Source organism: Coregonus lavaretus, assembly GCF_964263955.1.
Source record: "Coregonus lavaretus genome assembly, chromosome: 3".
In the NCBI taxonomy this organism is placed as follows: Eukaryota; Metazoa; Chordata; class Actinopteri; order Salmoniformes; family Salmonidae; genus Coregonus; species Coregonus lavaretus.
Window position 1 is genome coordinate 45220965 of NC_139990.1, and position 12500 is coordinate 45233464.

Here is a 12500-nt window from a genome sequence, read left to right on the forward strand (position 1 = left end):
GCTGCTGGTCGTAGTGGTGAAAAGGAGAGCGGAGTAGCTGCTGGTCGTAGTGGTGAAAAGGAGAGCGTAGTAGCTGCTGGTCGTAGTGGTGGAAAGGAGAGCGGAGTAGCTGCTGGTCGTAGTGGTGAAAAGGAGAGCGGAGTAGCTGCTGGTCGTAGTGGTGGAAAGGAGAGAGGAGTAGCTGCTGGTCGTAGTGGTGAAAAGGAGAGCGGAGTAGCTGCTGGTCGTAGTGGTGGAAAGGAGAGAGGAGTAGCTAGTCTATAGGAGATGGAGAGGGGATAGTTTTAAAGGCACAATCTTGGATATTTCCTGCTGTTTGAAAATATCATGTTGCTCTCATGCACTGTCAGTCTTTCTATCCAATATTGTTCCTACACCTCCTCCATCCCTTAGCTTTATACCATTCTAAGTGGCAGGGCTGTTGTTGGGATGCAACTATAATGATTGTCAGTTAGACTCCTCTCTGGTTACCAAAGTTAATCCCTTGTCTATTTATGATACTGTAGTAGATATGCTGAATGATACCAGAGTGGGAGTTACCTTTAGTGCAGAGTAGATTGATTGTATTCCCAGATGCGATAGTACTTGCCTCCAGTCTGGGGAACGATCAGAGCAGGTTTTATTTTAATGTTGTTCCCCACGATGAAATCAGGGAGGGGACTGTGGATCTGGCTCGTCCGTTAGTGTATTCGTTCGTATGTTAGTCACACGCGATATCTCAGACAGCACTGGCCTGATTTGGACTAAACTTGGGTGAATGATATGTCTTGCCATAGAAATCCGGCATTTACAAAATGACACTGATTGCCTTGTTTTATTTATACGGCCATCTATATTCGACTCATCTTCTTCAACATGAAAGGTCTGGTTTCTTTCTGCAAAGTTTATTGGTGTTGTTAGGATCTGTTGCGTACTATACATGCATGGCAAGATATCAACAAAGACCTACAGAAGCATGCTCCCCTCACACCACAAACAACAGTCACATTACAGTGTCCACAGACAAATGATCTGTTGAGCTAATGTATGCATGTTTGCTTCGGTAATCTGATTCGCTTGTCATAAGACCTCTGGTACACTCTGTTTAGGTCCTCTGGTGGAAAAGCTTCTTGGACCAAACAAATATTCTAGAGAAAGAACTCTAGAGAAGCGTAGGATAGTGAGATGATTGCTTATCAAACGTTTATTATTTGTATAATCAAAGCGTATTTTGAATATGAATCATGATCGTCTCTAGGTTTCTTCATAGGTTTCTTCCTTCTAGGGAGTTTTTCCTGGCCGCTGAGCTTTTGTTTCTTCTTTGCTTGCTCTTTGGGGTTTAGACCGGTTATCTGTAAAGCACTTTGTGACAACTGCTTTATAAAAAATACATTCAATTTGATTTGAATGAATCATATTAACCATATGAATTTGCTGGTTCAGTCCATCTCAGGGTTGACAATCTAAGTCAGGATGATTTCTGCTGTAGTAGGTCACCTACGTCATCACATCACCCACGTTGCACTTACATGTTATTCCCCCCTGTTTCATATTATGACTGGTAACAACTAACGAGTGCCTAAATGTCTCTCTCATATTCCGTGCACCTCTGTTTAATTTGATAATGAGCATGTTGGCCTGTGTAGGCTGTGGCAGCGGGGCATGGTACAGGTCACGGTTAGTAGTAATGAGGATAGAGTTGCAATTTGCAGGACAAGAGAGAAAGCAGAAGTTCATTACAAAATGTCTCTGGTTTCTACTACCTGGCTCTGAATTCAGCCTCCAACATCAGAGGATTAAATTCCTCTCTGCTGCCTTCTCATTCCACAGGCAGCACGGGCCCAATCCAACAGATGTTGCTTCTGTGTCGCCTCTGTCTGTTGGTGGGTATTATATCTGATAAACAGTGAGCTCACACAGCCTCTGCCATGTGTGTGTGAGTGTAATCTGCTGTTGTCTGCGTGTCAAAGTGTAGCACTGACAACAGCCATAGGGGAGGATGGGAGGATGTTGGTGGCCTGTATGTCTGTGAAGAATAATGTTACCTCCCCCTCTCTCTCTGTCTCTCTGTCTCTCCCCTCTCTATAGTGTTTTTGCAGTTGATTATGTACTGCAGGGGCCATAGGGTTGAGCATGCACCCGGGCCCTAGGGCCTACTTCAGTCGGCTCTCAGTGTGATCCAGTGCTGGTGGATTGTCTCTAATGTCTCTAATTGTGATCCTCTACTGCTGGCACTGGGCCACTGCAGACTGAGTGGAGCATCATACTTCCATTGTGCGGGCCACACAAAAGGGTGTTTGTTACAGAGCTGAATCGGACGGGGCTGTTGTGCAAGCCTACCTGCTGTGCTGTGCGTGTGTGTGTATGTGTGTATGTGTGTTTGTGTGCATATTTGTGTGTGTGTGTGTGTGTGTGTGTGTGTGTGTGTGTGTGTGTGTGTGTGTGTGTGTACCGCTTGGCCTTATCTGTTAGGCCTGGTACGGTGGTGCCTGGTGTTATGTCTGTATGGGGGTTGTCTGCACGCTTCTCCCGCTGGTTGTTTTGAACGTTTGTTTCCGTCCAGAGGGCTGTCATCCTCAGGATGGCTCTCATCTACAAACCCCCATAGCACATTTTGTCACCATTCTGTCAGGGATGTTTTTGTTGTCCTTGTTTAAGATTGTCACTGGGGAAGCTGTGTTGTTGTTGACAGGGGGTATGACCTTGTCTCCATGGAGACTTGAGGCGGAGTCGATCTCTGTGTATCTGAACACCCTCTTGTTGACCTCTGGAGACCTGTGACACCCCCCTTTGTTCTCCCCTCTGTTGTCTCCTCTGTTGTCCCTCAACAGACATTGTTGTCATGGGATTGCTTTGGGGGAGGAGAGGATTTGGATAAAGACAAGTGTGAAACTAGATGATTTAGTGTCTCTTGCTGCTAAATATGCATACAGTACATAAGTTATGTGTTCATAGTAAATAAAATGTATTCAGGGTAGCATAGTATTCTGTAGCTGTGTACCACTAGGGTTACCTGCCCTGTGAGAGTAGTTCACCCCAGAGGGTTGATGTTTATGTCCATAACTCTCTGCATAAGACCATGTGGAAACAGACAGGAGTTGAATGATACAGTAGGCTATGTACCTGCCTGGCTGTCACAACTGGAGGCATCATTCATAAACCCCCACATTCCAGTATTATATGTCTTCTCTTTAGAAACCTGGTGGCCATATATGAGGTCCGTAAGGTTAAATTGCAGGAAACAGTTTTCCAACCAAAATTAGCTTTCATTCTGTGTGGTTTTTAAAAGGTGAAATCAGACAAGTTTATATTTAACACCAAACCATTTACTTAGGTTCACTGTTTTGTGGAACAATGTTAGTAAAATACTTTCTCTCTCTCTCTCTTTCTCATCAGAAGAGGCAAGAAGCACAGCATCATCCTCCGGACACAGTTATCTGTCAGAGTTCATGCTTGTATCGGTGAGTGAAACACTTTTCATTTTGAAGCACTGTCTTTTCATTTGGAAGCACTATGGGTATTTAAGTTGCAACTGTAAAATGTGGAGGTATCTGGAGTCAGACAGTGTTGTTAATGTCAACCTCTCTGCTGCGTCACCTGCACATCTCATATAGTTTCTGTGTGACTTCTTATTGGATGACTGAAAACTATCTCACTATCACTCACAGCTGTCAGGTACAGTAAATAATAATCAAAATCATAATAATAATACATAATCATGATAATACATAATAATAATAATAATAATACATCATCATAATAATAATACATCAAAATAATAATACATCATAATACTAATACATAATAATAATGCATAATAATAATAATACATCATAACAATACATCATAATAATACATAATAATAATACATAATAATAATACATCATAATAATGCATAATAATAATAATAATAATACATCATAACAATACATCATAATAATACATAATAATAATAATACGTAATAATAATACATCATACTAATAATAATACATCATAACAACACATCATAATAATACAAAATAATAATAATAATAATAATACATAATAATAATAATACATAATAATACATAATGATAATAATAATAATAATAATAATAATAATAATAATAATACATAATAATACGTAATAATACTAATAATAATACTAATATTAATAATAATAATACATTGCCCAATTACAGATTGCATGGCTGTGTGTCAGCAACGGGTGTTGCTGAAATAGCCGAATCCACTAATTTGAAGTGGTTTCTACATACTTTTGTATATGTAGTGTACATGGTATTTACAGTGTATTTGGAAAGTATTCAGACCCCTTGACTTTTTCCACATTTTGTTACGTTACAGCCTTATTCTAAAATGGATTAAATTGTTATTTTTCCTCATCAATCTACACACAATACCCCATAATGACAAAGCAAAAACAGGTTTATAGAAATGTTTGCACATTTATTAAAAACAAAACACTTTACTCAGTACTTTGTTGAAGTACCTTTGGCAGCGATTACAGCCTAGAGTCTTCTTGGGTATGACGCTACAAGCTTGGCACACCTGTATTTGAGGGGTTTCTCCATTCTTCTCTGCAGATCCTATCAAGCTCTGTCAGGTTGGATGGGGAGCATCGCTGCACAGCTATTTCCAGGTCTCTCCAGAGATGTTAGATCGGGTTCAAGTCCAGGCTGGGCCACTCAAGGACATTCAGAGACTTGTCCCGAAGCCACTCCTTTTTTGTCTTGGCTCTGTGCTTAGGGTCGTTGTCCTGTTGGAAGGTGAACCTTCGCCCCAGTTTGAGGTCCTTAGTGCCCTGGAGCAGGTTTTCATCAAGGATCTCTCTGTACTTTGCTTCGTTCATCTTTCCCTCGATCCTGACTAGTCTCCCAGTCCCTGCCGCTGAAAAATATCCCTACAGCATGATGCTGCCACCACCGTGCTTCACCGTAGGGATGGTGCCAGGTTTCCTCCAGACTTGACGCTTGGCATTCAGGCCAAAGAGTTCAATCTTGGTTTCATCAGACTAGAGAATCTTGTTTCTCATGGTCTGAGAGTCCTTTAGGTGCCTTTTGGCAAACTCCAAGCGGGCTGTCATGTGCCTTTTACTGAGGAGTGGCTTCTGTCTGTCCACTCTACCATAAAGGCCTGATTGGTGGAGTGCTGCAGAGATGGTTGTCCTTCTGGAAGATTATGCCATCTCTGCAGAGGAACTCTGGAGCTCTGTCAGAGTGACCATCAGGTTCTTGGTCACCTCCCTGACCAAGGCCCTTCTCCCCTGATTTCTCAGGTTGGCTGGCGGCCAGCTCTAGGAAGAGTCTTGGTGTTTCCAAACTTCTTCCATTTAAGAATGATGGAGGACACTGTGTTCTTGGGGATCTTCAATGCTGCAGACATTTTTTGGTACCCTTCCCCAGATCTGTGCCTCAACACAATCCTGTCTCAGAGCTCTACGGACAATTCATTCGACCTCATGGCTTGGTTTTTGCTCTGACATGCAGTGTCAACTAGATAGGTGTGTGCCTTTCCAAATCATGTCCAATCAATTGAATTTGCCACAGGTGGACTCCAATCGAGTTGTAGAATGATCTCAAGTATGATCAACGGAAACAGGATGCACCTGAGCTCAATTTCGAGTCTCATAGCAAAGGGTCTGAATACTTATGTAAATAAGGTATTTCTGTTTTTTATTTGTTAAATTTGCACACATTTCTAAAAACCTGTTTTCGCTTCGTCATTATGTTGTTGTGTGTAGATAGATGAGGAAAAATGTGTATTTAATACATTTTAGAATAAGGCTGTAACGTAACAAAATGTGAAAAAAGTCAAGGGATTTGAATACTTTCCGAATGCACTGTATATAATGCTTTTCAATGAGCCAAAGTCTCTGTGTAGTCAATGTGAACTACTCTATATCATCATTATGTCATCTGCCACTTCTCCACTGTCTCCCACTGCATCGGTTGGTGCATCTGAAAAGATGAAACCCTCTGGGAGAGTGAGGAATGTGTAGATGTTGTTATTCTGGTTGTTTTAGAGCTGTTTCCCTCCATCATGTTTTATGGCCTTGTTTTAACACGCTCCACACTTGATTCCTACGTCAATAAAACAGGCCTCGTAATGAGAGGAAATAAGGAGAGTGATTATAGGCCTACACACACACACACACACACACACACACACACACACACACACACACACAATCACTTAGTAAATCAGTCAAAACTATTGTTTGGGTCACGGTCTTTCTACTTTATTGATTTATTTCTGTGTTGAGCTCACTGTTTCCATGTGGATGTTAATACTGTGTTTAGTTGAGAACGCGTTCCTCCTCCTGATTTATCTTGATGTCCTGTCCTGTCTCTCAGGTGGCAGCCAAGTGCTGAGACACACCAGCACATGACTCTATTACCTGCCAGTTCGGCCTTGGAGAGGACATGGAGAGGGGTGTGTGTGTGAGAGAGAGAGAGAGAGATAACTGCTCTATAATACTGGTCTGAATGATAATTAGTGAGAGACTAGCCCAGTTATGTCCCAGTCTAAACCTGACTCAAACCTGCCCTCCACATCACATTCAACAGCAGTAGCAAAGTGTCACAGTACATTCATAGGTTGTGTGTAATACGTTTAAGTGCATAATTGTTTTTAATAAGTATTATAATACAAACACGCCCAGCCTGTTTCACTTAATGATGAGACAGAGCTTGTCTGTGCTCTGGGGATCCTTGCGTGCCCATATACCAAGATGTTCTGTCCTGTGCAGGTTGGCAGCGTGGTAGTGCTGCAGGCTGCTGCACGTTGACAGTAAATGCATCTCAAATGTCACCAACTTCTCTAAATAGTGCACTACTTTTGACCAGGGCCCAGATGTAGCTTGTATAGTGAATAGGGTGCCATTTGGGATGCAACCAGTGGCAGAGACCATGGAGAGGAGTGCACGTGGCTCTCTCCTGCAGACACACAGGGCCTCCTCTCCTCCTCCTCTCCTCCTCCTCTCTCCTCTCCTCTCCAGGCTGCCAGGGCTAAAATAACTCAGCAGGGTTAGCCTGGAAAAGCCATTAAGCCACGAGCTGTCAGATTTTAATTTGGCCTTTTTCAAAAGTGTTATGTAAATGTCCAAGGCAAGGACGGAGGCGTTATAACTTTGAAATGCCGTGTGAAATCCAGGCTATGATTTTCAGAAACTATCTCTGGCAGTCGTTTTCTCTGCTAATCCATTATACCTGCTGCTTGCATGAAATGTGTCATAGAAACATTAGGAAACTCCACTGGATTTTATTTATTTTTACTGGGAGTTTTTTTTCTAGCCCTAAAAATACTGTATTTGAACTATTGGCAAGACACGAGACAGCTCTAGCCCAGCCTGCCAGGTGAACCTGACCTGCCTAGCTCCTGTTTGTACATGCTGAGTACAATGTGGATCTTCCTCTTATTTCCTGGCACTTTCATTTTGTAATTAAAAACAGTATCGTATCTCATCCTGATGATATCCTGAAGCGTTGCAACATTCAGACTAATCACTGTGTTGTTAAAGAACATGTTGTGTCGAAAGATGGTTCCAAGCTGTAGGATTTTACTGTTAGTTTACTGACTTTGCTCCAGGGGACTTCTGTGTCATATATTTCATCATATCAAAGGTGGCTTAATGAGTGTACAGCTATAAATCATGTAGAGCAGGGATGGGCAACTGGCGGCCTTTTGAAGACCGTCGGATCAATTTCAACAAAATTCGGGAACTCTGTCGGGTTCTCAACTTACTGTTAGAATAGTAGAATACACAAGGTGCAATTTCTAAATTTGGTAGTGCATCAGCAGTTTTCCTCTTGTTATGTCAGTCACTGACAGTCACTCAATTAGCCCATGTCAGCTAACAATTTTTAGATTGGTAAGTTAGTCTAGCGGCCAGCTACTAAGCGTAGTAATCATGGTTTAATTGATTTTATTAGTCAGTCTCACTCGGATATCATATTAAAAACAGCAAACATTTCTCTCCACCTTTTGGAAAAATGAGTAGAATTGCAACACACTTGCTTTAAAACTGCAAAAATTTTCTATACCCCATGGCAAAATGTGTAGAAATGCACAAAATTAAATCTAAAACGTAAACAATTTCTCTGCACTGTCAAGAGGGGGGCCGCTAAAATGTTTTGCTCGCAATGTGGGGGTTTGGATGTGGGTACGCAGAAAATGTGGTCTTAGTGACTGGACGAGCTGTTGATCAGTGACCACCTCACCTACAGGAGATACATCAGCCTACTTTCCTGTGAGGGGCTCAGCTCTGCTCTGCTCTGCAGTGAGGGGCAACAGGTGGCTGTCAACTTAGTGAGTAGTAGGAGCATCATCATCCACTTAGAGAAGGCCAGACCTGGGCGGTTAATCTGTCTGCTGTGACTGCCCCCCCCCCCCCCCCCCCCCCCCAGGATCAGATGAACCCTCTGTACTGTACACACAGGTTACATTCCAAATGGCACCCTACATAGTGTACTACTTTTGACCAGAGCCTGGGCACTATATAGGGAATAGGGTGCCATTTGGGACACAGCCACAGAGCAGAGGAAGAGCAGGCAAAAGGAGAGCAGGGATTTCATGGAAAGATGTGGGCTAATGCCAATCTTATTAGTTTTGAGAGAAAAACATGACTTGGCCCAAGTAGGATTAGGGCTAGTCTCTTCTCTGTCCTCTCTTCTCAGCTCCAATTGTCCGTATGGAATGGATGCATCCTATTGTGCCAGTTGGTTTATTGATATTGTCCAGACTAAAATATATTGTTTTCTTCTAGAGACAGTTTGTATATCATGAAACATCAAGGTATCTCCTGTTCTGTTTCCTCTAAGTTACTGCACCATGGGAGAAGCAGGCCCCTGTTCCCTCTAAGTTACTGCACCATGGGAGAAGCAGGCCCCTGTTCCCTCTAAGTTACTGCACCATGGGAGAAGCAGGCCCCTGTTCCCTCTAAGTTACTGCACCATGGGAGAAGCAGGCCCCTGTTCCCTCTAAGTTACTGCACCATGGGAGAAGCAGGCCCCTGTTCCCTCTAAGTTACTGCACCATGGGAGAAGCAGGCCCCTGTTCCCTCTAAGTTACTGCACCATGGGAGAAGCAGGCCCCTGTTCCCTCTAAGTTACTGCACCATGGGAGAAGCAGAGTCTACTGTCTATTCTATAGAGTCTACTATCTATTCTATAGAGAGTCTAGTGTATATTCTATAGAGTCTAGTGTCTATTCTATAGAGTCTACTGTCTATTCTATAGAGTCTACTATCTATTCTATAGAGTCTACTATCTATTCTATAGAGTCTAGTGTCTATTCTATAGAATCTAGTGTCTATTCTATAGAGAGTCTAGTGTCTATTCTATAGAGTCTACTGTCTATTCTATAGAGTCTAGTGTCTATTCTATAGAGTCTACTGTCTATTCTATAGAGTCTAGTGTCTATTCTATAGAGTCTACTGTCTATTCTATAGAGTCTACTGTCTATTCTATAGAGTCTAGTGTCTATTCTATAGAATCTAGTGTCTATTCTATAGAATCTAGTGTCTATTCTATAGAGAGTCTAGTGTCTATTCTATAGAGAGTCTAATGTCTATTCTATAGAGTCTAGTGTCTATTCTATAGAGTCTACTGTCTATTCTATAGAGTCTACTGTCTATTCTATAGAGTCTACTATATATATAGTCTACGGTCTATTATATAGAGAGTATAGTGTCTATTCTATAGAGAGTCTACTGTCTATTCTATAGAGAGTCTAGTGTCTATTCTATAGAGTGTAGTGTCTATTCTATAGAGTGTAGTGTCTATTCTATAGAGAGTCTACTGTCTATTCTATAGAGTCTACTGTCTATTCTATAGAGTCTGGTGTCTATTCTATAGAGAGTCTACTGTCTATTCTATAGAGTCTAGTGTATATTCTATAGAATCTAGTGTCTATTCTATAGAGTCTAGTGTCTATTCTAAAGAGTCTAGTGTCTATTCTAAAGAGTCTAGTGTCTATTCTATAGATAGTCTACTGTCTATTCTATAGAGTCTACTGTCTTTTCTATAGTCTAGTGTCTATTCTATAGAGAGTCTACTGTATATTCTATAGAGAGTCTACTGTCTATTCTATAGAGTCTACTGTATATTCTATAGAGAGTCTACTGTATATTCTATAGAGAGTCTACTGTATATTCTATAGAGAGTCTACTGTATATTCTATAGAGAGTCTACTGTCTATTCTATAGAGTCTACTGTCTATTATATAGAGAGTATAGTGTCTATTCTATAGAGAGTCTACTGTATATTCTATAGAGTCTACTGTCTATTCTATAGAGTCTACTGTCTATTCTATAGAGTCTACTGTCTATTATATAGAGAGTATAGTGTCTATTCTATAGAGAGTCTACTGTATATTCTATAGAGAGTCTAGTGTCTATTCTATAGATAGTCTAGTGTCTATTCTATAGAGAGTCTAGTGTCTATTCTATAGAGAGTCTAGTGTCTATTCTATAGATAGTCTAGTGTCTATTCTATAGATAGTCTAGTGTCTATTCTATAGATAGTCTAGTGTCTATTCTATAGATAGTCTAGTGTCTATTCTATAGATAGTCTAGTGTCTATTCTATAGATAGTCTAGTGTCTATTATATAGAGAGTCTTCTGTCTATTCTATAGAGTCTACTGTCTATTCTATAGAGTCTACTATATATATAGTCTACGGTCTATTATATAGAGAGTATAGTGTCTATTCTATAGAGAGTCTACTGTCTATTCTATAGAGAGTCTAGTGTCTATTCTATAGAGTGTAGTGTCTATTCTATAGAGTGTAGTGTCTATTCTATAGAGAGTCTACTGTCTATTCTATAGAGTCTACTGTCTATTCTATAGAGTCTGGTGTCTATTCTATAGAGAGTCTACTGTCTATTCTATAGAGTCTAGTGTATATTCTATAGAATCTAGTGTCTATTCTATAGAGTCTAGTGTCTATTCTAAAGAGTCTAGTGTCTATTCTAAAGAGTCTAGTGTATATTCTATAGAGTCTTGTGTCTATTCTATAGATAGTCTACTGTCTATTCTATAGAGTCTACTGTCTTTTCTATAGTCTAGTGTGTATTCTATAGAGAGTCTACTGTATATTCTATAGAGAGTCTACTGTATATTCTATAGAGAGTCTACTGTCTATTCTATAGAGTGTACTGTCTATTCTATAGAGTCTACTGTCTATTCTATAGAGTCTACTGTGTATTCTATAGAGAGTCTACTGTATATTCTATAGAGAGTCTACTGTATATTCTATAGAGAGTCTACTGTCTATTCTATAGAGTGTACTGTGTATTCTATAGATAGTCTACTGTCTATTCTATAGAGTCTAGTGTCTATTCTATAGAGTCTACTGTCTATTCTATAGTCTAGTGTGTATTCTATAGAGAGTCTACTGTATATTCTATAGAGAGTCTACTGTATATTCTATAGAGAGTCTACTGTCTATTCTATAGAGTGTACTGTCTATTCTATAGAGTCTACTGTCTATTCTATAGAGTCTACTGTATATTCTATAGAGTCTACTGTCTATTCTATAGAGTCTACTGTGTATTCTATAGATAGTCTACTGTCTATTCTATAGAGTCTACTGTATATTCTATAGAGAGTCTACTGTCTATTCTATAGAGTCTACTGTCTATTCTATAGAGTCTACTGTGTATTCTATAGTCTAGTGTGTATTCTATAGATAGTCTAGTGTATATTCTATAGAGAGTCTACTGTCTATTCTATAAAGAGTCTACTGTCTATTCTATAGAGAGTCTTCTGTCTATTCTATAGAGTCTACTGTATATTCTATAGCGAGTCTACTGTCTATTCTATAGAGAGTCTAGTGTCTATTCTATAGAGAGTCTAGTGTCTATTCTATAGAGAGTCTACTGTCTATTCTATAGAGAGTCTAGTGTCTATTCTATAGAGAGTCTAGTGTCTATTCTATAGAGAGTCTAGTGTCTATTATATAGAGAGTCAAGTGTCTATTCTATAGAGAGTCTAGTGTCTATTCTATAGAGAGTCTAGTGTCTATTATATAGAGAGTCAAGTGTCTATTCTATAGAGAGTCTAGTGTCTATTCTATAGAGAGTCTAGTGTCTATTATATAGAGAGTCAAGTGTCTATTCTATAGAGAGTCTAGTGTCTATTCTATAGAGAGTCTAGTGTCTATTCTATAGAGAGTCTAGTGTCTATTCTATAGAGAGTCTAGTGTCTATTCTATATAGTCTAGTGTCTATTCTATAGAGTCTAGTGTATATTCTATAGAGTTTACTGTCTATAGAGTCTACTGTCTATTCTATAGAGTCTACTATCTATTCTATAGAGTCTAGTGTCTATTCTATAGAGTATAGTATCTATTCTATAGAGTCTACTGTCTATTCTATAGAGTCAACTGTCTATAGAATCTACTGTCTATGCTATAGAGTCTACTGTCTATAGAGTCTACTGTCTATTCTATAGAGTCTGCTGTCTTTAGAATCTACTGTCTATTCTATAGAGTATACTGTGTATTCTATAGAATCTAGTATC

The 12500-nt window shown here is 39.9% G+C and overlaps 1 protein-coding gene across 1 annotated transcript in view; it reads left to right on the forward strand.

Moving 5' to 3' along the window:
• The window catches only part of LOC311107476 (FH1/FH2 domain-containing protein 3-like), a gene marked incomplete at its 3' end in the record, with an annotated part of 171805 nt that overhangs the window by 23457 nt on the left and 135848 nt on the right, over positions 1-12500 (forward strand). The window contains exon 3 of the mRNA XM_084149972.1: positions 3376-3440. Coding sequence (XP_084006098.1) covers positions 3376-3440 — 65 coding nt within the window. The remainder of the gene's footprint in view (positions 1-3375; positions 3441-12500) is intronic.